This window comes from Manis pentadactyla, chromosome 3, assembly GCF_030020395.1.
Source record: "Manis pentadactyla isolate mManPen7 chromosome 3, mManPen7.hap1, whole genome shotgun sequence".
Classification (NCBI taxonomy): Eukaryota; Metazoa; Chordata; class Mammalia; order Pholidota; family Manidae; genus Manis; species Manis pentadactyla.
In genome coordinates, this window is record NC_080021.1 from 109,196,690 (window position 1) to 109,220,081 (window position 23,392).

Consider the following 23,392-nt stretch of genomic DNA (forward strand, 5'->3'; position numbering starts at 1 on the left):
GTGAAGTTCTTTGGGACAGGGAAAAGTGAGGATTATAGGGGACAAGATAACTGATAAACTTGACTTCCAGGCTGAGACATTTGAATGTTATCTTATTCCCCAACAGTACTTCTTTTCTCTAAAAGAATGATAATGCTAGCCACAGTCAAACTGAGTTAGGGCAGCTTCTGCATATATCTGAATAATTTACATAGTCAAATAATTCAGATTTTAAAAATTGAGATATCTTTAATTCAGATTGATTAATTTCACTAATTAAATGAACTATCCAACTATAAAGTTTTGGACTTTATCCTCCTTAAAAGTAAGAAATCATTTCTGCTCAAGAGAAGAAAAAGAGATTACATTGCTTATGACTTTGGAGATCTGTGTTGCCATCTTGATGTCTGGTCTGCTGAGCTCCGCACTGTACATATGGGTGTCCTGCATATCTTTCCTATAAGAAATCTGATCAAAGACACAGTTTTCATTGAAAAAGAGAAATTAACAACTTCATATAGCTACTGGCCTTAATATCCATAACATCATTTATCCTCACCATAATCATCTTAGAGAGCCCACTGACCATAAATTCTCTCTCTGAATGTTTTATGCACAACATTCATTTGGATAGATATATTCTCTTTACTCTACCCATGCCTCACTAACATTATTAAAGATTAACTGAATTTATGTTCAAGAGTTGAATGTGAGTTCAACTCTTCCTGGTTCAGCATAAAACCAACCTTATAGGATTTTACGTATACCACCCTCATAAGCATGTCATTGTGTATAGGTATGTATGTGCCTAGTCACATACAGAATATCCTCATCAAGGGCTTTAACTTGCCCATCACACAGTCTTAACCCCCAGTGGATACAGAAGCCCCAGCACATGAATATAGAAAATAATTTCCTGGCTAAGGGTGTGTGAAGCTCTGTAACCCACCAGCTGTCAACCTCCCAACCACACCCTTCTCTTTCTTTTCTGTACAGACTCTTAAAATGCCCATGTCTCTGGTACTAAGAGGTTTTTTTAATCTAGTAAATATCATTGCAGCATTATCCTCCAAAAGTAAGCACATTAAGGGACATTCTTCCCCCTGAATGCTCATTAGATATAATCAAACCAAGGTGTGGAAAAGAGAAACTTAAAGAGAAAAATATGCATAAATTTTGCCAGACATACTTTGTATGCTAGTGGTCATTTAGATCAACTTTACTGATAAATGGGAGAAGAGACAAGAAGTGAACTGGCATCATGTCTGATGGCCAACATCACACCTGTCTGTCCACTTCTCTGTTCCTTAAGCTCAGTTAGGAGCAGAAGAAATATTTATCTATTTGCCAGACATAATTCTATTTGGCCATGTCACCTGGGGCTGGTAGACTTGTCCATTATATTAGAGTCTATTAAAGTTATAAAGGTGAAGTAGTGGTCATTTTTTTAACTCATCTTCATTTCTCAAGGCATAGAAAAGTAAAACACAGAAATGTGCAACTACATAGTGATACAAAAATGCACAATTAATTATATTTGTACAAAACAAACATCTCTAATGTTCCCTGCCAACTTTCTGCAACAGCATCATCTGGGGTCCTTACTAAAAATTTAGATTCCTGAGGACCATCCTTGACCCTCTATTGAATTTTTGGCAAATGGGGTTCAAGAATCTGACTTTTTCAGTGATACCTTGTATTTTTTCCCATCTTGCAGAGTTGAAAATCTTTGTACTTTCTAACTTCTTTCGTAAATAGTATCAGGTGTAAGAAATGGTAATGTATTAATATTTCAATAGGCTCCCAATGCATTATGTTATTTTATTTCAATGAAACATTTATATACATATCTATTTACTCTTTTAAGATCTCGCAGTGGCCTCCCCACCAAGATTAGTCTTTAAACTATGTTTATAATCATGAATCTCTCTCATACATGAACACAGCTTAAATAGGATTAACATCATTTCAGCAAGAACATGTTTTCTCCAGTATTTCTATTTTCATAGGCTTTCCCTTAACAAGTAATTTCAGGTTGGTTTTGTGCATACAGGTAGCAAAAGAAACAGAAATAAGATGAAAACAGAGTTGTTCTGTTGGGTAGATTTTATATCTCTAGAGATTTAAATCTAGAGATTTATAATAAGCCAATTTCATTGGCTTCGAAAAGCAACACACTCATCCACAAATGATGGCCAATCAACCTCAGCCTGCACTGAGTTAAACACATCGTGTAAATAGAAACCAACTCTCAGGTAAAAACAATCCAAAATTATTACCCACCTACAGACTAACTGTTTCTAAGTTACGACATTCATATGAAAACCATAGGGGGGAAATATCTTTTTGTTTAGAAAAGAATGAGGGTAAAAATGGAAACCTTCACTTTTTGAAAAGGGCTGTAACCTTTCAGAAATCTAAGCTTGACGTGGGTTACCTAATTATATGCTGTTCAGCCTAATACTGCGTGAAGAGAGGTGAAGAGCACAAAGGCAACGGGAGCAGGACTCTGAATGGGCCCCATCATCCATGTAAATTGCAAATTAGGGGCCGGCATATGTGACTCAAAACAAATATTAAGATTGACATGAGCTGCAAATTCAAACCAGCAGACACCACAGAGCCACATGGGAGAAAAGCACCGGCGCCTAGTCACTAGTCAGATCTCCCATAATCTCACTGCTGGGGGATATTCTGTGGGAACAGGGCTGTGCTGAAGGACACTGAGAGCAGCATGCTCCTGGCTTTCACTCTGTGCAAGGCTGTCCCAACATAAGTGGTACAGCAACGTGGCTGCCTGGGCACACTTCTCATCCTCCCCCACCTGTTACTTTGGTCTGGCATTGCTCAAATGACTACGTGATGCAGTCCATCGGGACCAGGGAAGAAGAAAAATATTACACAGCCAAAGAGAGGTTTGTCAGTGGAGAGTCAGAGACACTGTATGGGTGTTTTTGATAATTCAAACTCCAAATGCTAACTGTATGGGAACAACAGACAGGCCTCCACTCACAGGCAGTCTTCATGATTTTATAATATTGCTTGGAGTAAGAAGAGAGAAAGAGAGTCCTGACAACCATTCCAACTTCCACAACAGGATGTCAGTAAATGGGGCTCAAGAATCAGCCTTTTAATGAATCCCCTGTTGATCACCATGAATTGCTATTCCAGGTAAGATCAGTGTACCTTGTTATTTTCCTTTCCATCTTGAAGAGTTAAAAAATATTTATACTTTGTTCTTTTAAAAATAATATCAGGTTTAAGAAATGATAATGTATAGACTTCAACAGGCTCAAGGATCAATGATTGATTTTACCTCATGATTGAATGAGGTTTTGTTCTCCCCTGTGTCCTCAGAGCATAGGGGAGAGAGTGAAAAAGAAAGAGGAGGAAGGAGGGAGGAATGAAAAAGAGGAGGAAGAAAAGAAGAAATACTAGTAACAGTAATAATAGTGTCTATTTTAGGCCACTTATTATGTACCAGGTACCACATTAAGGTCTTAATGTTCATGGCCTTACACATTTCTTAAATGTATAACTATAAAGATTTATACCCTTTACTACTCTTCTATTTCAATTTTTTTCTTAATTTTTAACTATTCTCATTAATGAACATTAGAATCATTCTAGTATGTTCCACAAAGGAAACAAATGAAATTTCAGTGGGCATTGCACTAAACCTTCAAAGTGATTTAGGGACAGGATATCTCAACAAAATTTCAGTCTGTTTCCAGGAGAAGGTGTAGCTCTCCATTTCTTTATATCCCTTATTTTATCTTTCAGTGATATTGCATCATATTCTTCTATAGATTCTGCACAGAGCAATAAAATAATGAGCATATGTTTATCATTTTTATATACTTTCTTGTACCCAAGATAAACTACTTTATCTTTTTAGTAGTATACAACAGTCTATAATCTTATCTGCAAAGAACGACTGAGATGCCATCTCCAAGAACACCCAGAATTATTATTTCCCATGCTTCATCTATTCCTCCTTTTTTTTATTTTTTAAACTAAATTTATCTCCTTGCCCTTTTCCACATATCTGGGTCATTTTCCTAAATTATTTCTTTGCAGTGGACATGTGTTACATTTTATTTTAATCTGCCTACCATTCCCTATTTGGAAACTGCCCCTCCCCCACTCCAACTGATTTGGCGGTGCTCTCAAATGCAGCCACCTCCCTCCAGTGACAGGAGAGGCCACGTGACAGGCTGTCCAATCAGACACTCTATCCTTTTGGAAACCATGATTAGTAAGAGGGCAGACACATAACCCAGGCAAGGCCTGAGTCACTGATGGATCTGAGGCTGGGGTAGAAAAAGCTGCCATACTTTCCTCTGGGATCAGCAGCAGTGAGTGTGATTTAATTTTACAAGTACCAGCTAACGTCTTGAGACCACCTAGACAGAGTGTGTCTGCGAGTGAAGTCACAGAAGCAAACACAGCCAAGAGTCTGGGAGAGAGGATGATCTGGGTGACACAGTGGGCTCTGGGTCCAGTTATGTCTGGAGGTAGCTTCCATTTCCAACTATGTAAACCAACCAATTCTCATTTTTTACTTGAGCTAACTTGAGATACAGTTCTGTTACCTAATCTAGAAACTCCTGACTAACACAGCCTCCATTTCATGTGGTTTTCTGCAGTGTCAAATCTGTTCTTTATTGCCTCCAATAAAGATCTCAATTCCATCAAAATCTGCCTTTGATTCTGAAGAAATTCTTCCTGCTCTTACCATGTTCATTTCCTTTCTGCTTGTATTTTCATCTCATTTTACTGTCCTTTAATCTCCACTTATTCTCCCCTTAAAATCCTTCTATTTCTGTTTTTTACATTCATGCAGCATGTCCAATGTGCCAGGCATTGTTCTAAACACTTTACATGCATTAATTCATTATATTATCATTCCACCCTTTTTCGTGCTGAATTTTCTGTACTGAACTAGGTCCCACCAACATTCCATCCCAGGCTGGACCTAGTAATCTAGAAGCCCCTGCCTGGTGTTAGTCGGCTTAGACTGAGCCAACAAGAGACTCAGATTAGATTTTGAAAATAGAAGTGAAACGGTCACCTTTATTACCCATGTACACCAGACTCGGGCAGATGAAGGATTCTCAGCAACTTTGCAGCAAACTTTTCATATTTAAATGACAGTGACTTGAGGCTCCTCAATAAGTGAGTTAATAAACTAGAGAAAAGCAAAACCTCCACCAGACCATCCTTATAGTGAGTCAAGCATTTGGAGGTGTGAAGCTTGGGAGCTGAGGAATGCCCAGCCAGGACAGAAGCCACGGAGAGACACCTGAGGGGTTAAGGCAGTGCCAGGGCACAGACATAAAGAAATAAAATCCAACTGGCCTGAGACAATCCATTCCCTCTGCTACTCTGCTGAAGGTTAACATGACTCTTGGTGAAAAGAAACTAGAGAGGATATATTTCTGGTTATGGAACAGAAATGAGTATTGTAACTAGATTCAGTTTTAATCTAGAAACAGCAGTTCAGTCATTCTCAAGAAATATGTTTATCCTCATCATGAACTCTCACAGTAGAACAGTCCTATCATCTCATAGACACATGGACTGGAAATTCTATCTTAGGTTTATTTCTGTCTGGGCATGCTGTATGTAAAAAACTAAGTTATTAAATTAGAACTTATTTTTACAAGAGAATGGCAATCCTTTAAATGTAAGTAAATGCAGGATCTGATATTCGTCAGAACGCAGAAAAGTTTTCAATCTTCTAAAAGCTGGAGTGAAATACAGAGCTGGGTCTAGAACAGCTTAAAGATATTATTATTGGCACTCATTATAAAAGCACCTCTCGTTTGATTTTATCACCACCACAGTCTTGAGAAGAAGGTAGAGTAGGTATTTCTATTCTGCCATAGAGATGAACAAAATACTAATACATCTATTTTAATACTAAATCCTAAAGTGCTGTTATTGTAAGTCACATCATGAGACCATGTAGAGCCATAATGTTTTTCCAATATCATTTTACTGATTTACCTTTAAGCTTTTTCACTTTCTGATGAATAGACATTTTATCTATTTATAAGTTTTTATTAACATTAAGAAAGTATATGTATCATTCTTGAAAAGAACATTAAGTCTTGTGTCTCCCCTGCTGAAGACTTCTTTCTAATATACGTTGAATTGATTACCAATATGGTGTTTTAGAAGTTTACCACTCCAATTTCATCACAAGACTATACAGACCACATTACTTATAAAACTTAAAATGACAGTTTAAAATCTGTTTGATTTACTTCAGAACTCTTGAATTTCATGTCTCTGTTAAGATTGATGAGAAGTAATAGTGTTATTAGGGTTTTCATGTCAAGCCCATCTTTAAGGGAAAGTAACAGGATAGAATATCCCTGCTTCTCTAATTACATTAGAAAAATTTGGCAGGGGTACATACCTTAAGATACAAAAGGACTTATATTGACTGTTTCTAATCATTTTTTATTATAGTAGCTTCAGGATAAGTAGCAGGATATAAAGTATCAAGAACCTTTTGAATATGCCCTTCTGACCTAAATGCTTTTAATATAAATTTCATATTGATTTGGCTCTTTTCTAAATTCAACCTCTTTTAATTATTTCGAATTAGCTATGAAATCACCCTAAATTCTCAAATCACCCTTTACAATTGGAGGAGGACCAAATAGGGCTAATATTTCATGGTGGTTGTTTTCTGCAGTGTCCTTTACATATTCATCTCCTTTAATACTTGTGAGAGCCCAGTGAAGTAGACATCATTGCCCCAGTTTTATAGATGAGAAACAGAGATTTGGAGATGTTAAGTAACTTGTCCAAAGTCATCCAGGCAACATGTGTCAAAGCAAACATTTTAACCTGGTCTGACTCTGATTTCCTTTTCTAATATATGCCACAGTGGAGGACATTCTGCAAAATGATTTTTTTCCCTTGTTTTGTGATCATGGAATCTTGGAATCTAGGGGTGACAGAAGAAAGCACTGCCACTAGAATACTCTTCCCCTTGGAACTCATAGTTATTCAGAGGGGAAAAGGCAGCTGGCCCGTCATAAGGCAGCCACTCCTCCTGTGCTCACTCACATCCCTAAAGACTTAAGGGAGAATGGTTCTGAAAGAAAAAATCATTCCCTCTGGCCCATTCCCTCTGATGAATGTTCTAAGAAAAGGCTGGAGCAGAAAGAAGGTAGAAATGAGAAGGTTTGAACTGTAATTGTCCCAGGTTCTTGGTTCCCTAAAAGATCCTGGAAAGCAGACTTGATTTTGGTGGGACCATGAAAAGATAAGCAAAGATGCTGACTTGCACTGCTTCTAGTAAGTCATATGCACGTGTGACACATTTTATTTTAAATTAAATTATTTATAGTCATAGTGTCAAGTCACATTCCACATTATAAAAGGGTAATTCTATTCATAAATTCTCTGCAAATGAGTTTTACTGGACTGTGGTCTTATGAGAAACAGGGTTGTGTCTTTCACAGAGATGCTGTAGCCTCATCTGCTGAACTGCGAGATGTACTTGGTTTCCTGTGGTGTTCAAAGCCTACATTTAAATTTCATATCATAGGGACAACAAATGTATTATTCTACATGTCTTGACTCTAGGGGAATATCAGCTACTTCACAGGTAGAATACAAATATCATTCTCACTTTAAATCTGAGTAAATAGTCTTAAACACTTTCTAAATCCTATTATATGTACAAACTTTGCATGTAAAGGTTGAGCCAAGTAGGCAGAGGAGTGTAAGTAAATACATTCTTCTCCCGTAAGTACACAGTATTGAATGGAGGGAGAAAAGGGCTTTATACTCTATTCCCTCAGTCCCTCAATCAAAGACCTTTTAAAAGAAAAGGCAGCTTTAAAATAATAACCCCAGTTCTACGATAGGGAACTTCCGTATTTGAATTTCATTGAATTACAGAGTTAGAAAGGGCCTCGTGAGGGTCTGTGTAGCGTCAGCCCCCTGCCCAGACCACCAGTTCCACCTTCTTCTTCCCTCCAGTGTGATGAATCTGTTGATCTGAATTCTGATAATAACCTATTCTGCTGCACAATTTAAAAATTTCATTTAAAAACCGGACCAATAACCAGTGACCTTTAAGAGGAAGGCAGCAGAGCAGAACAAAGAGTGTGCTTGGGAGTATTCATTAGTCCCATTTTCTTCATCCACAAAGTGGGAATCAGGACAGGGTCCTGTGAGAAGTGTTCAAAGTGTTGGCACAGTTCCGGGTGCACTGCAGCGCTTACTGAGTGGTGGGGATGAGGATGACGGTGATGATAGTCTTCTATAAGCAAACCATTCTTAGAAAGCGGCCCCTTCAAATGGCCTTGCTGGAAATTAGACGTGTACCTTCATCTCATCTCAATCTTAAACCATCTTAGAAAAGTGATTTGGTACTGGCATATGTTTATACATTTCGATTGGAATGCAAAACCTCACTCAGTTTTTACTTAAGCAATGGTCCTATTGCAACTTAACATCAGGTAACTGCTCTCATCCTGCAGAGACTCCGCAGTCGGGGCTCAGGGGCAGAGTCAGCCAAGCACCACTCAGTTAGAGAACTAATGGTGGGACAGAGCCTGTGTGAGATGACAAAGATGTTTCAGGTACTTTCCAAAGAAAGAGAGTTCCTTGACCCAACTAAGGCAGGATCTTTATCTTAACTGATTCTAACCTCTGAAGAACCTAACAAATATTCTCAAACTCCTTGTAGATGGTTGAGAATTCATGATGGGGAGACAATAAGCTTCCATTGAAATTTCAGGCAGAAATTATGCTTCTAGGTCACCAGGATAGCAGTGGTAATGAGCAAACACATGGAAGTTTTGAGGTAACTGCTAACCTTAAAACCAAAGAAACGTGTTTTCTACAGGCACATTTCCCTACTTGGCTTCAGCCAGCCATCAGGCATCTATCGCTTTCATATTCCCCATGGGTCTTAAGTCTGACAGTTCACTCCCCACAAGCATTCCAAAAGAAAACAGTAGTGGAGTACAATCTCACTAGCATTTGTGAATGATTCTTTCCTGAGCCACTGATTTTCCACACTCTCTCCCAGTTACTCTGCAGTTCTAGACTGGAAACTATGGGAGGTTCACCATTCAGTCAAGGAAGCTCTATGGAAATGCTAATAACCCAACGGCTCCAAAGGACCCAGACATGTCTTATTTGAAGCAGAATTTCCCATGTCTGCCAGCACCTGACATTTTAAGGGCATCTACAAGGTTTTAATGACTTTTGATGGAGTAATTCAGATGTACTTCTGACTGAACCCTGAGAGATAAAAAAAAGAAATTTTAAAGTCCTTTTTGAACAGGAGAGTTGCAATATTTAAATTTCAACAACATATTCATTAGCCTTGAGGAGGATTGACTACAATTTTCCAGAAAATCAAGAGGAATAGCTTCCTTACATTGCTCTGGTGTTTATTAACTTCCATGGCATGTTTGATCTCAGGTGGCTCCTTCATATGGGCATAATCTGAGAATCCTTTGGCACCATTGTGTTTCTGCTTGTAGGCAACCTTTAAAAAACACAAATGTTTATTAGTTTCATTTAAAGGTGTATTAAATTCCTACCTGTTCAATTTCAGTGTTTTGCTAGGATTTTATACATTCGAATACCACCACTGATGATCAAATTTGCCTAAGCCTCAATAACAAGATAATATACACAATGCTTAAATGTTATGCTTCAGTTTAGATTCCTAATTCTAACTCCCTATCATTTGTTTCAAAAGCCCTTGGCCATATGTGAAATCTTCAACTGTATTCACCTAACAAATCTCAGCTATGGTCTTGAATAAACTTGCGCATCAAAGATCTACCACGGTTATAAATGTTTAAGATTTAATCTCAGGAAAGCAACTGAAAAGTGGGGGAAATGACCAGATATTTAAAGTGAATTGTTCATTTTTAAACTAATCATTACAACTTTATTTAGGCACAGCTTAAATATCATATAAACCTCATTAAACACTCTAACCTTTGGAGGAAATATAACATGCAGGCAAAATTCTCAGATATGCCAAGCCCTGTCCTCTATTAGGGAAATGAGCATAATACCAACACCAAATATTACCATCTCATAAAATCCATTCCCTTCTAGGATGGAGAGAAGGCATGAGAATGATGACTTCAAAAGTGAAAGTAACCAAATAACAACAGAAGATCCAGAAGACAGCAAAGTATCCCCTTACTTTGTCTAATTCATTATCCTATTGATTTCCTGCATACTTTTTAAGTACTTTAATTTTTGTTGAATTACTTATCCTCTATCTTCCCTTACTAGAACATAACTGTCTAGTTCACTGAATATTCAGAACCCAGAATATTCTATAGTGTGCGTGGCACAAAGTATCAATAAATACTTGCTCCATGAATGAATAAATAATAAATGTACAACTGAATTAATGAAAATACAACAGGAATACATGAATGGATTATTTTAAGTTAATTTTAAATATATATTTAAAGTTTTAAAATATATTAAATGGAGTTAGAATTACTTAGCACAGGAGAATAAAGGCAACTTAAAAAGAAAAACTGGAACAGTATTCTCCAAGAACAAAACAAGATCTAATTTTTAATGAACAAGAATGCAGTTAAACTTAAGGAAAATGTTTTTACCAATATGAGCTCTTTGAGAGCTATACCTATATCTTACACATCTTTTAATATCCTGTGCCTATCACAGTGAAAAGCATAGAGTAGAAATGCAATAAATGTATAGTGAATGAATAAATGAGTTTATTAAACATTCTCATGAACTTAAACTCCTCATAGGTTTTAATAAAGAGAATTAACCACCCATGTAACAGATAATATACTTGCCTAAAGGATTAAGGTGGTAATTACAAAACTCATGTTTAAACATAAAATCCTTAAATCTTGCCATGAAAAAGAAAGCCATCTCTTATAGCTATCAAGGTTCCAATCTCCTCTCTGGCTCCCACATCAAGTTTTTCTTAAAAACTTCTACTGAAACAAAAGTCACATGGGGGCATCACAGTCTCTAAATTTTGGAAGCTCTGATACAAAGCTCCTCCTTCAATGAAACCCAAATCTATCTCCCCATAGCTGTATCTCTTTCAGCATACGGAAAGAGTCTAGTTCACTGGAATGAACTTCAGCCAGGAGAACACAGCTGTCCATGACATCCATTACTCCAAACCTTCTGTATTAAGATACTGAATGAACCCCTGTATGCCTAAATGCTCTCCTCAGTGCTAATTCCAGTTAATCCATCTCTTTCTTAAAATGCCCACAATGTTGCAGATATGGTCTGACCTCTCCTAACTGGAACTGTTTGGTTTAACCCACTCTATCATCTCTCATGCTACATGCTATTAATGTATCCTTAGATCATGCCTTCCTTTTGATGCAATGTTGAGATTTCTGTCAACTCATGCCTTTACATCTTGTTCAGTACTGCCCAGCCATGTAGCACATCCAATTCTGTGTATCTAGTTGACCATCCGGACTCACATGCAGTACCTCACATCATTCCAGGGATATTCATCTCATTAGAGTCTGTCCACTTATTTAAACCATCAGGATACCTAATCCTCATGAACATGTCTTTACATTTTCACCAATTAGTTATGTTAAACAGGAAAACCATTAAGAACTTCCACTTAGGTTGACAAAGGCCATTATGTCAGTTCCATTACATACTATATTATAACTTGGGAGGAGGGAGGAGGAGTTTAATGAGTAGCCCAGTCTATTAAGCCAAGAACAAACTTTCATGAGATTTGTTCCTTCTTCTTAATCAGAAAGAACATATGCCTATTTCCTTTCTGCTGGATGCCTGGTTTATTTTCTAGCTTAGTCTGACTTTATAAATGTAACCAATGCAGCTGATCATTTTGTGAGTTATCATAGAAATGGTGAGTCACCATGCACAATTTTAAAAAACACTCTTCTTTAAAAAGGCTATGTAATTTTCTACTTGCAGCATTAAAATAGTCATTTCATTTATAGCTGCTACTAAGCACCACTTTAGAATTAAGATTACATCAAATTGGAGGCAGCTGAACTTTAATTTATCATATTAATTTTCATCCTGAAAATAGCTAATGGAAAATTAAGTCAAGCTAATAAATTTTCTGATCAATTTGATTTCTTAGGATTTGGCATTATTACGTGGAATTTCCCTGGATCATTACTGTTTTCTTCAAACCTTGAGAATTAAGATTGCTATGGTACTGGACATCTAACTTAGTGAAAGACACCGGCAGTAGTCTTATATACTTGATATATAAATATGTTTAAGTAATATATACATTTATCTTATATATTTGTTTGAATAGTATTTTTATATCTCATATATATAAGATACATATACATTTCTAATCTACAATATTGATATCACTATATAGGTAAGTGTGCTTCTAATCCCACAGCATAGACACTTCTAATGCAGGAACCTGTGGCCACTATAGACAAAGACATAGGTTCTTATAAATCTCCTGAGTTCAGATGCCTGACTGAGTAGCCTGTATTACTTCTGTGACAAGGGACAGTTTAGCCTCTGCCTCAGAACAGTCTGGGTGAGAGAAGCTCTCACTACTTCAGGGCACATTCCATCCATTTCCAGAAGCTTTCTTTGTGATCTTTGTTTATAAAACTTTTAATGGAGGATATCTAAAAAAAAAAAAAAGGCCTCTTAACATCTCCACATCTCTCTTTTTTAAAAAGGCAATGTTTCCTAGCAGTCATTTTCTGTAAAGAGTATTACCTAGCAAGCTTCACTTTACCACTCCAGTTTGAATATAAACACCTAAGTCTGTAAATTGATTTTAAGATAATACTTTGTTCCAAAGTCAAACATTTAGAAGATTTTTCATTAGAACCTGGAACACCATTAAATTTTAGAATTTGTCTAATACTCTAAACAGGTTGCCACAAATATGATACTATTGGGATGTAGTAAAAGGTTAGTTGCTTAATTATCACAGACACCACCAAATAGTTCTCCTTTCTTGCCTGTCTTATTATGATAAGCTCTGAGAACTGCAATTTTACAATAATAAAATTGATTTATATAAATCTAAAGAAATGTTATTACAACTATGTAAATCTTCAGACTAGATACCTTATTCAGAATCCAAGCTTTTCCTTACTAACAAGACAGTAGCTAGTTATAACACTGGGAAGCAGTGTAGCTTGAGAGCACATATGTATCTTTCCCAAAGTGCACACTCTGCTCTAAGATAACACATGTTAACAATGTGAGTGACAACCCATTCTGTAAAAACAAAGGGTAGATCCCTGTGAGTTATTTTCATTTTAAGTTCAGTGTTGCACATATTTGTATTCAACTCATATACCATAAACAGGTGAGAAAAGTGCCCTTCCAAAGCAATGAGGATGTAAATGTCTGCAAATGTTACCTCCCTGACTAAGTATAAAAATAAGAGATTGCTTCTTTTCTTTTTTTATTGCATAATTGTTGTTTGTCATACATTAAGTGTTGTGTTGTAATTACTTGCTTTATTTAGTCCATATTATCAGCAACTGGCTAGATGACCAGATGTGGCAATGAAAAAGGCGTAGTGAGGGGGGTTATTAGTCATGGTCAGCCATGCAGAACCCTGATATCATTTATTTTTAGCCTCCTGTTGCACAGCTGAGATTAGCTTACTACCAGTTTGGGAACACAGTGGACATTTAAATTTGTAAAAATAAAGTACTTAAAGATGTTCTGCAAAGAATAACCATGCTCAGTTTTTTTTCAAGAGTAATCTATTTTCAGACTCTTTAAAAATTACTCTACTTAAAAGTAAAAAGATTCTAGAGAAAGAAGTAAACTTGTTACTTAAAAAAAGAGAGGTAGAAATGGTATGAAAGAGGTAGTACAGTGTGTGGTTAAGAACCCAGACTTTGAAGCCAGACTATCCATGTGCCTGTGCTGACTTTGCCAACTTTTAGCTGTGTGACCTTGAGCAAGTTATTTAGCCTCTCTGTGCTCTGGTTTCCACATCTCCAGAATGGGGATAGCTCATGGAGTGATTGTGCTGATTAAATGATATAAATATATGTGACATGCATAAAACAACACCTGACACATAGTAAGCATTTCTACATGTTTACTTATTATTAACCTGAGATTTAGCAGAAAGAATATAAACTATGTAAAAGGAAATATTTCCTTTTGAATTCCTTATATCAACAAATCCAGTAAAAATCCATTTTACAGATATTTACTGAATACCCCCTGTGTGTCAAAGATTGTTCTTAGCACAGGCATAGAGCAGGGAGCAAGACAGACATGCCACTTATGGAGCAAAATGACAAACAAAAACATTAAAAAAATAAAATCAGTGCTGTGAAGAAAACAAAATAATATGACTGACAGAGAGGTGAAATACTCTATTTTGAAAGCCTGTTTTAAGAAATACAACAAAATAAATGCATTAAGGATCCCTTCTGTCTTGATGAGCAATAAAGGAAAAATTAGTCTTCTAGATTCAAAATGAGTTTATATAATGACAGTTCTTAAATTCATCTGTGACTTGCAATCACAAAAATGACCACTTCCTTTTGATAGAGGCCCTTTTTGGTGGCCTGAGATGCTCTAAATGACAAACATAATCCACAGAAAAGGAAATTCAGGAGCCACTTTCTAAGTGAGGGAGCACAGACTCCTGAATTTGACCATTAACTCTTCATGTGACTTTTAATAAGCTACTGGAAGGTTCTCCACTTTGCACATGTGAAATCAGAGACAACTTTACTATTTGCTGTAAGATTTTAATCTAAGTAAACTGCCTAAATAAGATTAAAATTTGTTCTATTAACAGTTGTGAATGGAACTAGGAAAAACACCAAGTGACTAACATGAGCTTACATATCCCTTTCATTTTGAGATTCCACCAGACACTCCTGAGAGCACATGAATCAGTTGCTTCCAACTTTCATTCAGTATACAATACCCAAGATAAACAACATTCTTTAAATGATTTCTATTAAGTTACATTTTTATACACATAATTATATAACAATTTAGGAAAGCACACCTCACTCTGAAGCTGTGTAACTTCTCTCGCAAAGACGCTGTCAATTGTGGCTGGCATCTGTTTATAAAGAGAATTGGAGAGGTCCGCCTTAATGGTGCCTTTGTATTTTGCCTAATGGAAATAAGAAAGAAAAGGAAAAAAATAAATAAGCATGAGGGTATTTTCTTTTTGTGTGTGTGTGAATACTGAAAGAGAATATAAAGAAACTTTCTTCAGAAATAGAATTAATTAAAAAATCTGAAGACCATTACTGTAACCTTAGATACCGGACCTGAAGAACATATTTTAAGAGATAAAGTCAATTTATCATGGAGAAAGCTTTAAGAGAGAAGACACAAGGAAATAACGACCATTTTTCCATTTAAACCAATGCACATTTCTTAAAGTAGGTCTATTCGTGTGTATTCACAGTGTCATATAGTTTAACCAGTTTAACCAGTGAAGAAAATCTGAGAACAGTGAGACATTTGGTTGTCTGGAAAATACAAGCCATTAGAATATGCCACTGCCTAAAACCTGAATGTAAAGGACGGTGCTTTTTTATTCAAATCTTAAACTCCTTCTACCAACAAGTGGGGGAAGGGTGCTTTTTTGCTGTTCCTGCACCTTCCTACCTCCAATCTGCACTGTGTCTAAGAGTTCCCAATCATTACCCATAAACAGAAACACTCAGTCACCATTTCCTCTTGGAAAGACTGGGTTCAAGTAACACAACAGGCTGCCCACTTCCATTTCTTTTTTTCTCTAAAGTTAACTCCTTCAGGGAAGAGAATCAATTAATAATTAAGAACACCAAGAATTCCTCTCCACAGGAGAAGTAACAGATAACACAAACAGATACAGCCGTATGTTTCCAAGTCCCTGATATTACTCCCATTCGGAGCTACAGTTGAGCATTGGTTTTTTTGAGCATATAGCCCCTATAAGCCTTATGTTTCCACAACTCTGGACTTGGGTACTGAATAAAAGAAAATTTTCCAATTTTCCTCAAAATATTTTGATGTTAGCAGAAATAATCCTAAGACTAATGTTTATGTTTTCCCAAGATAACTTACACAACACTAGAGGTCAGTCATTCACAATACTATGGTATTCATTCTCTCAAGTTTCTCTCTTCTAAGTGATCTATTCACAGACTGCAGAAATGCCTCGTTGGAGAAATCACTGTCTACCGGACATTGTGCTTTAAAATGCTGCAGAGGGGTTCTAAATGCTCTCAGAAAGAGACTAAGTTATTTCCCAGCTGGGAAATCATTGCCGTACCTTTCTTGCTCTGTGGTTTCATAACAGGTGTTTCTGTGGAACTGGTCCTACTCAAAAATAGTTTGAATCCATTTAAAATGACTTATGAAAGATACCACATGTTATGGAATCAGCTAGTAAATTTTACTTATTTTCAAATTGATGTTCAATAATTTACATCTAATATGTCTGTTAGGAAATAAAATAATGGAACTTCTAAAATTATTTTGCCAGTACTTTCTACTTACTGAATAACAATATCCACTTTCAAGAGTAATCTTACATAAATAAGAGAGGGTTGGAATCAAAGTATGGATATATATAATAAAGTGTGTCGACCACAGAAAGGGAAATATATCATTGCATGAGTTAATTGACATTGTGCATAGAATTAGATAATTATGTAGATAGATATTACCAACATTCAGTAGTTACTCCTGAAAACATTATTCTTCAACTTGAATGCACAGACTTTTAACTACACAAACAGAAAAAAGAAAATGCAAGCCATTTTACAAGATTTGATACTTTACCTCAGAAATAAAAGCACCAATATTTTTTACATGGTTTTGCATAGGAGTGTCAGTCACAAATGTACACTTGTCCTTGGACTTCTTATACTCTTCTTTATAATGGATCTAAAAGAGAATAATTTACATAAGAGAAAGAAGAAAAGCAATTTTAATGCTCCTTTTGAGCAGAAGAATGAACTTGAGAAAGTCTGCTTTCTGAAACAAATGTTCAAATGTGGAATGATGATCAAAACAAACCAAATCAAATAAACAGACACACAGCACAGAATTGCATAGGTGATGAGGCATAATAAGGAAAGACCGTCCTTTAGATAAGAAAGGGCCCCAACTATCACCAAGGGTCACATGTCTTGAGCTATGGGTCCACAGTGACTATGAGTCCTGTCTGCTCCATTTGCTCAGTGTAATTATTAAACATTCTCCATTCCTCTTGTACAAGTGTCCTAGTTTACTGTTACTTTTAGCCACTGACCTTAACAGTTGAACCTATGGTCGAACGGAAACATAGCTGCCCACCTCTAGGTTTAAAACAAGTAGTCATCAGGACAGATGTAACCAATTATGAAGTAGAGGCAGAAATTAAACAAACAGGGTTACTATTAGCATCATTATCTACAAATGCTGGACTAGAGGAAGGGGCTTAAATGTGGCCACAATGAGCTCCTGTTACTGATTAATTCCACTCAAACAATATTTACCCAATTTCTGAGCACCCATGGGCCGCCTCATCCTCCTCCCCTCCCCCAACAAGAGCAGAATCTGCCCAGAAAACTTGCCACATGGTGGAGATCATTCCTGAAAGCTACAGGTAGGCAGATAAGCAAGACAAAGTCCAGAGGGGTTTAGCTGAACACGCTCATTTCTTCTCTGGAATTAATGAAGTGAGTCATTTCCCCTTGAGGAGAAGCCAGAATTATTACTCTGGGGGAAGACCACATGAATACATGAGCTAAAAAGAAGTCAAAAACTAAGGAAAAGGACCTAAAGTGCAATCCCACTGTCATGCTAATTGCTACCCAAGCTAGAACCTGGGGAGACAATATTTATAACTGCTTGAGGGGATGAAGGTGATTACTACCCAAGACTGTAAATACTTAGGCTGGAAACTAAGTCCAAGTTCAGATAATAAATTACATGGTCTCCTTAATTACAACCTAAAAGTGAAGCTTAATTGTATATACTACCTGGTTCTGAAAAAACATGTAGTATTGATGTTATACATGAACATGACATAGAGATGTTCCCATATGTAAACCTGATTTGTGGGGCATTGTTTGACCTGATGTATAACCAGATACCAACATACTAAGTAAAGTCATTACAAAACACCATATTTCACTGCTGTGACTCTAAGATATTACATGCCAACCACATTAAACATTTGCTTTATTCATGAAATCAACATTAGAACATATTTATCTTATCTGAGCACTAAATTACTTTTTTTCTTCTCAGAGATTAGCCATAATTTTAGGTCTCTGCAAATCACCCTCCTCAGTCACTAGTAATTAAACCGTTAATGGCAGTGTGATAAATAGTAAGCTATTTTGATCAGAAGGAGGGAAAAAAAAGTATCTCCGTTATGCAATTAAGTGTAAGAGAAAATACCCTATCATTAGGCTCACGTTCAGCTCATTATTTTTATCTGGTGCCTCCATCTCTGCTCTCTCACATTCACATCGTCACGGCAGTGGTCTGTGCTCTGGCCGCCAGCCTCCTGATAAGCTCTGACCCGAGCAGAATGTTCAGAACAGGGGCACAGGATAAGGGTGAAGTATTTGCTTCCTTCACTAGGCAGGCCAATGGCTCCACCCTAAGTGCAGTCTCCATTCCTTCCTTTTGTTTTCATTTAAAAGACACACACATCCATACATACACACATTATTTGCTTATTGTCACTCATACTGTATTTCTAATGTATTTCACAATATGACTGACAACGAGCAGATTATCTTAGATTTTTATGTAAAGAATGCCACATATTCATAGCCTTTCTATACCAAGGTAACAGGAAAAGATAGATGAGAGGGAATAGCACCTATGACTGGTACAAAACCTTAGGTAAAATAAAAATCGTGGACATGAGTGGACAGTCATGTCCTGGTACAACCATGTATGCATTCCTCCTAGAACCATGGCCTGTCATGGGATAGATTGCCTATGCAGCCCCCACTTCTTCCTTAATAACAGAACCCAAATGTATTTATGAGCATAGCCAGGCCCCTACCTAGCCCCAGACAACAAACTGCTGTAAGCCAAGCATGGTTTTCTCATTCTCCATGGCCAGTGATCAGCCTGGAGAGGCCAGTGCCCAGCTCTGACCACGAGACATCCGTGTAAGCCCCCTGCAGCAGTGCTTCTGGGTTGTTTCTGGTAAGGGAGATGCTTGCTGGCACATCTGCCCTTCCACCTCTTTCCTTACCCAGTCCCAGGGACGCAGCAGGAACGAGGTCCCCAATAAGCCACCACACTAATGATGACAGCAGAGGGAAAGGAATGTGAGCAACCGATGACACCCATGGGCTGGGACTGCAGCCGCTGTGTCCAGGCCTTGCATGCGCCAGTTTCCTGCTACTTGGGGTCATCTGCACTCACAACCAATACGCCAGCCTATATGTAACAGTCCATGTTATTTTCTAATTGGGAAAAATAAGGGTGGGGGACAAAGTTGATGACTTAACGAGCATTAAGATGTCTCAAATTTTTAAGTTTTGCTTTGACCTCACCACTTAATCCCAGCACATCTCAACTACAGTTAGTGAAATTCATTCAGTGGTGCTTCCTCCTCTGAGCCTACTTTCTTTTAATATGAGATTAGCTAATGTGTGAGATTAGCTAATGGCTGAAATTGGATAACAGATGAGAAATGATTGAGGATATTTCCTTTTACAAGCATTCTTAACCAAAAGAATCTAAAACTCTTTTCACAAATGGAGCCCTGCTGGCTCAATGGGATGAAGCCCGGCAGAAAGAGCTGCATCCCCATCACTGTGTTCACTGGGCGTTCATGGCCAAACCAAGGCTGCTCTCCCAGATTTTCTAGCATCATCAGAGCTGTCTCTGGAGGGGTAACCACACATCTAATGTTTTCAGCATTGGAAGGATTTACCCACAACAAACAATGTTTATTTGTCTGGAAAATGTTCTCTCTGCTGCCAGGCAAATGAACACCCCAAAAGGTCTGAACCAAAATGGTGAGTCAGAGGCTTCATGCACATGCAGCCAACCTTGCTCTGCACAGACTCTTTATGCCTAATTTACAACATACATACAAAAGATCCCCTTTAACCTAATATATTTTGACCACCTAAAAAAAAGACTACTAGGTCCATAATTCTGATGGCTCAATAGAGTTGATAGGCTTGATTTATTCAAGGAATTGGTTAGACAAGACTAAGTAACACACAGACTGAGGATATGTAGGGAAATAAAAAGTGTTACATGGATAACAGAAAAATACAAGAGGCTGCCTCAGAGGATCGGGGGTCTTTCAAGATTGGGTTATACAGAGAGAAACCCCTCATATGGCAGGGTGAGGGCAAAGCAGAACTAGGTGGGGCAGAAAAAACCTGGAAAATACCTATCACCTAACTGAAGCCACCTGACCTGAAAAACAGACATTTCTTTCTCTGGAGGATCCTGAACAGTGCAGGCTTCCCCTGGACTTATCTCTAGACCAATCTTAATTAACAGTTTAGTAAGTTATCTGGCAAGTCTGTGATACAGCTGAGCTACTGAGGACCCCAAGCTCTTCCATGGACTGAAATGGCCAACAGGCAAAGGGCTGTGCAAGAGGGCAGAAAAGCAGGATAGATTCATCACTAGCAAGATGACAATCATCCAGACTACAATTAAAAGGTGATGGACATTTGAAAATCTATCAACAGCATCCACCACATCAACAAAAAGAAGGACAAAAACCACATGATCATCTCCATAGATGCTGAAAAAGCATTTCACAAAATTCAACATCCATTCATGACAAAAACTCTCAACAAAATGGGTATAGAGGGCAAGTACCTCAACATAATAAAGGCCATTTATGATAAACCCACAGCCAACATCATACTGAACAGCGAGAAGCTGAAAGCTTTTCCCCTAAGATCAGGAACAAGACAAGGATGCCCACTCTCCCCACTGTTATTCAACATAGTATTGGAGGTCCTAGCCATGGCAATCAGACAAGACAAAGAAATACAAGGCATCCAGATGGGTAAAGAAGAAGTCAAACTGTCACTATTTGCAGATGACATGATATTGTACACAAAAAACCCTAAAGACTCCACTCCAAGACTACTAGAACTAATATCTGAATTCAGCAAAGTTGCAGGATGCAAAATTAATACACAGAAATCTGTTGCTATCCTATACACTAATGATGAACTAGCAGAAAGAGAAATCAGGAAAATAATTCCATTCAAATTGCATCAAAAAGAATAAAATACCTAGGAATAAACCTAACCAAGGAAGTGAAAGACCTATACGCTGAAAACTACAAGACACTCTTAAGAGAAATTAAAGAGGACACTAACAAATGGAAACTATTCCCATGATCTTAGCTAGGAAGAATTAATATTGTCAAAATGGCCATCCTGCCTAAAGCAATCTACAGATTCAATGCAATCCCTATCAAAATACCAACAGCATCCTTCATCGAACTGGAACAAATTGTTCAAGAATTCATATGGAACCACAAAAGACCCTGAATAGCCAAAGCAATCCTGAGAAGGAAGAATAAAGCAGGGTGTATCTCGCTCCCCAACTTCAAGCTCTACTACAATACCACAGTAATCAAGACAATTTGGTACTGGCACAAGAACAGAGCCATAGACCAGTGGAACAGAATAAAGAGTCCAGATATTAACCCAAGCATATATGGTCAATTAATATACGATAAAGAAGCCATGAATATACAATGGGGAAATGAAAGCCCCTTCAACAGCTTGGCAAAACTGGACAGTTACATGTAAGAGAATGAAACTGGATCATTGTCTAACCCCATACACAAAAGTAAATTCGAAATGGATCAAAATCCTGAATGTAAGTCATGAAACCACAAAACTCTTAGAAAAAAACATAGGCAAAAATCTCTTGGACATAAACATGAGCAACTTCTTCATGAACATATCTCCCCGGGCAAGGGAAACAAAAGCAAAAATGAACAAGTGAGACTATATCAAGCTGAAAAGCTTCCTTACAGCAAAGGATACCATCGATAGAACAAAAAAGCATCCTACAGTATGGGAGAATATATTCATAAATGACATATCCAATAAAGGGTTGACATTCAAAATATATAAAGAGCTCATGCACCTCAACAAACAAAAAGCAAATAATCCAATTTAAAAATGGGCAGAGGAGCTGAACAGACACTTCTCCAAAGAAGAAATTCAGATGGCCAAACAGGCACAGGAAAAGATGCTCCACATTGCTAATCATCAGAGAAATGCAAATTAAAACCACACTGAGATATCACCTCACACCAGTTAAGATGGCCAATATCCAAAAGACAAACAACAACAAATGTTGGCGAGGATGTGAAGAAGGGGGATCCCTCCTACACTGCTGGTGGGAATGTAAATTAGTTCAACCACTGTGGAAAGCAGTATGAGGTTCCTCAAAAAACTAAAAATAGAAATACCATTTGACTCAGGAATTCCACTCCTAGGAATTTACCCTAAGAATGCAGTAGCCCCATTTGAAAAAGACATATGCACCCCTATGTTTATCACAGCACTATTTACAATAGCCAAGAAATGGAAGCAACCTAAGTGTCCATCAGTAGATGAATGGATAAAGAGGATGTGGTACATATACACAATGGAATATTATTCAGCCATAAGAAGAAACAAGTCCTACCATTTGCAACAACACGGATGGAGCTAGAGGGTATTATGCTCAGTGAAATAAGACTGGTGGAGAAAGACAAGTATCAAATAATTTCATTCATCTGTGGAGTATAAGAACAAAGAAAAAACTGAAGGAACAAAACAGCAGCAGACTCACAGAACCCAAGAATGAACTAACAGTTACCAAAGGGAAAGGGACTGGGGAGGGTGGGTGAGAAGGGAGGGATAAGAGGGGAAAAGGGGCATTATGATTAGCATACATAATGTGAGCGGGGAGGCATGGGGAAGGCTGTACAACACAGAGAAGACAAGTAGTGATTCTGTAGCATCTTACTATGCTGATGGACAGTGACTGTAATGGGGTATGTGGTGGGGACTTGATAATAGGGGGAGTCTGGTAACCATAATGTTGCTCATGTAACTGTAGATTAATGATACCAAAAAAAGAAAGAAAAGATGATAGGTCCCATGCAATCAGGGCCAAGTCATAAATTAGGACCAAAAATGGCCAAGGATGAAGCCTTACAGAAGTGACATAATAGTTTTGTGCAGCCCCTAAGCCCAGGAAAGTAACTATCATCAAAAAGGTACAGGCAGCCAAGAGAGCATGACCTGCCCTGCTCACAGCTACAGGCCATGTGCCATGGGCTGCAGTGCACACACCTGCTTATACCCCAGTAAAGACACCGGGAGCTAGAAGAGGTCCAAAGACTGCTAAATAGGATGGTGATGGGGAAGTTGAAAGATCGCTCCATGAATAA

The 23,392-nt window shown here is 37.6% G+C and overlaps 1 protein-coding gene across 3 annotated transcripts in view; it reads right to left on the reverse strand.

Annotated features, from left to right (window-relative positions):
• NEBL (nebulette) overlaps positions 1-23,392 on the reverse strand; it is a 330,843-nt gene that overhangs the window by 75,823 nt on the left and 231,628 nt on the right. Inside the window, exons 3-6 of one of the 3 annotated variants that reach the window (XM_057498268.1) lie at positions 16,783-16,887; positions 15,008-15,118; positions 9,398-9,508; positions 346-447 (exon numbers count right to left, since the gene is read on the reverse strand). The exons of the other annotated variants lie outside the window; for them this stretch is intronic. Coding sequence (XP_057354251.1) covers positions 346-447; positions 9,398-9,508; positions 15,008-15,118; positions 16,783-16,887 — 429 coding nt within the window. The remainder of the gene's footprint in view (positions 1-345; positions 448-9,397; positions 9,509-15,007; positions 15,119-16,782; positions 16,888-23,392) is intronic. 3 annotated transcript variants of the gene reach the window in all.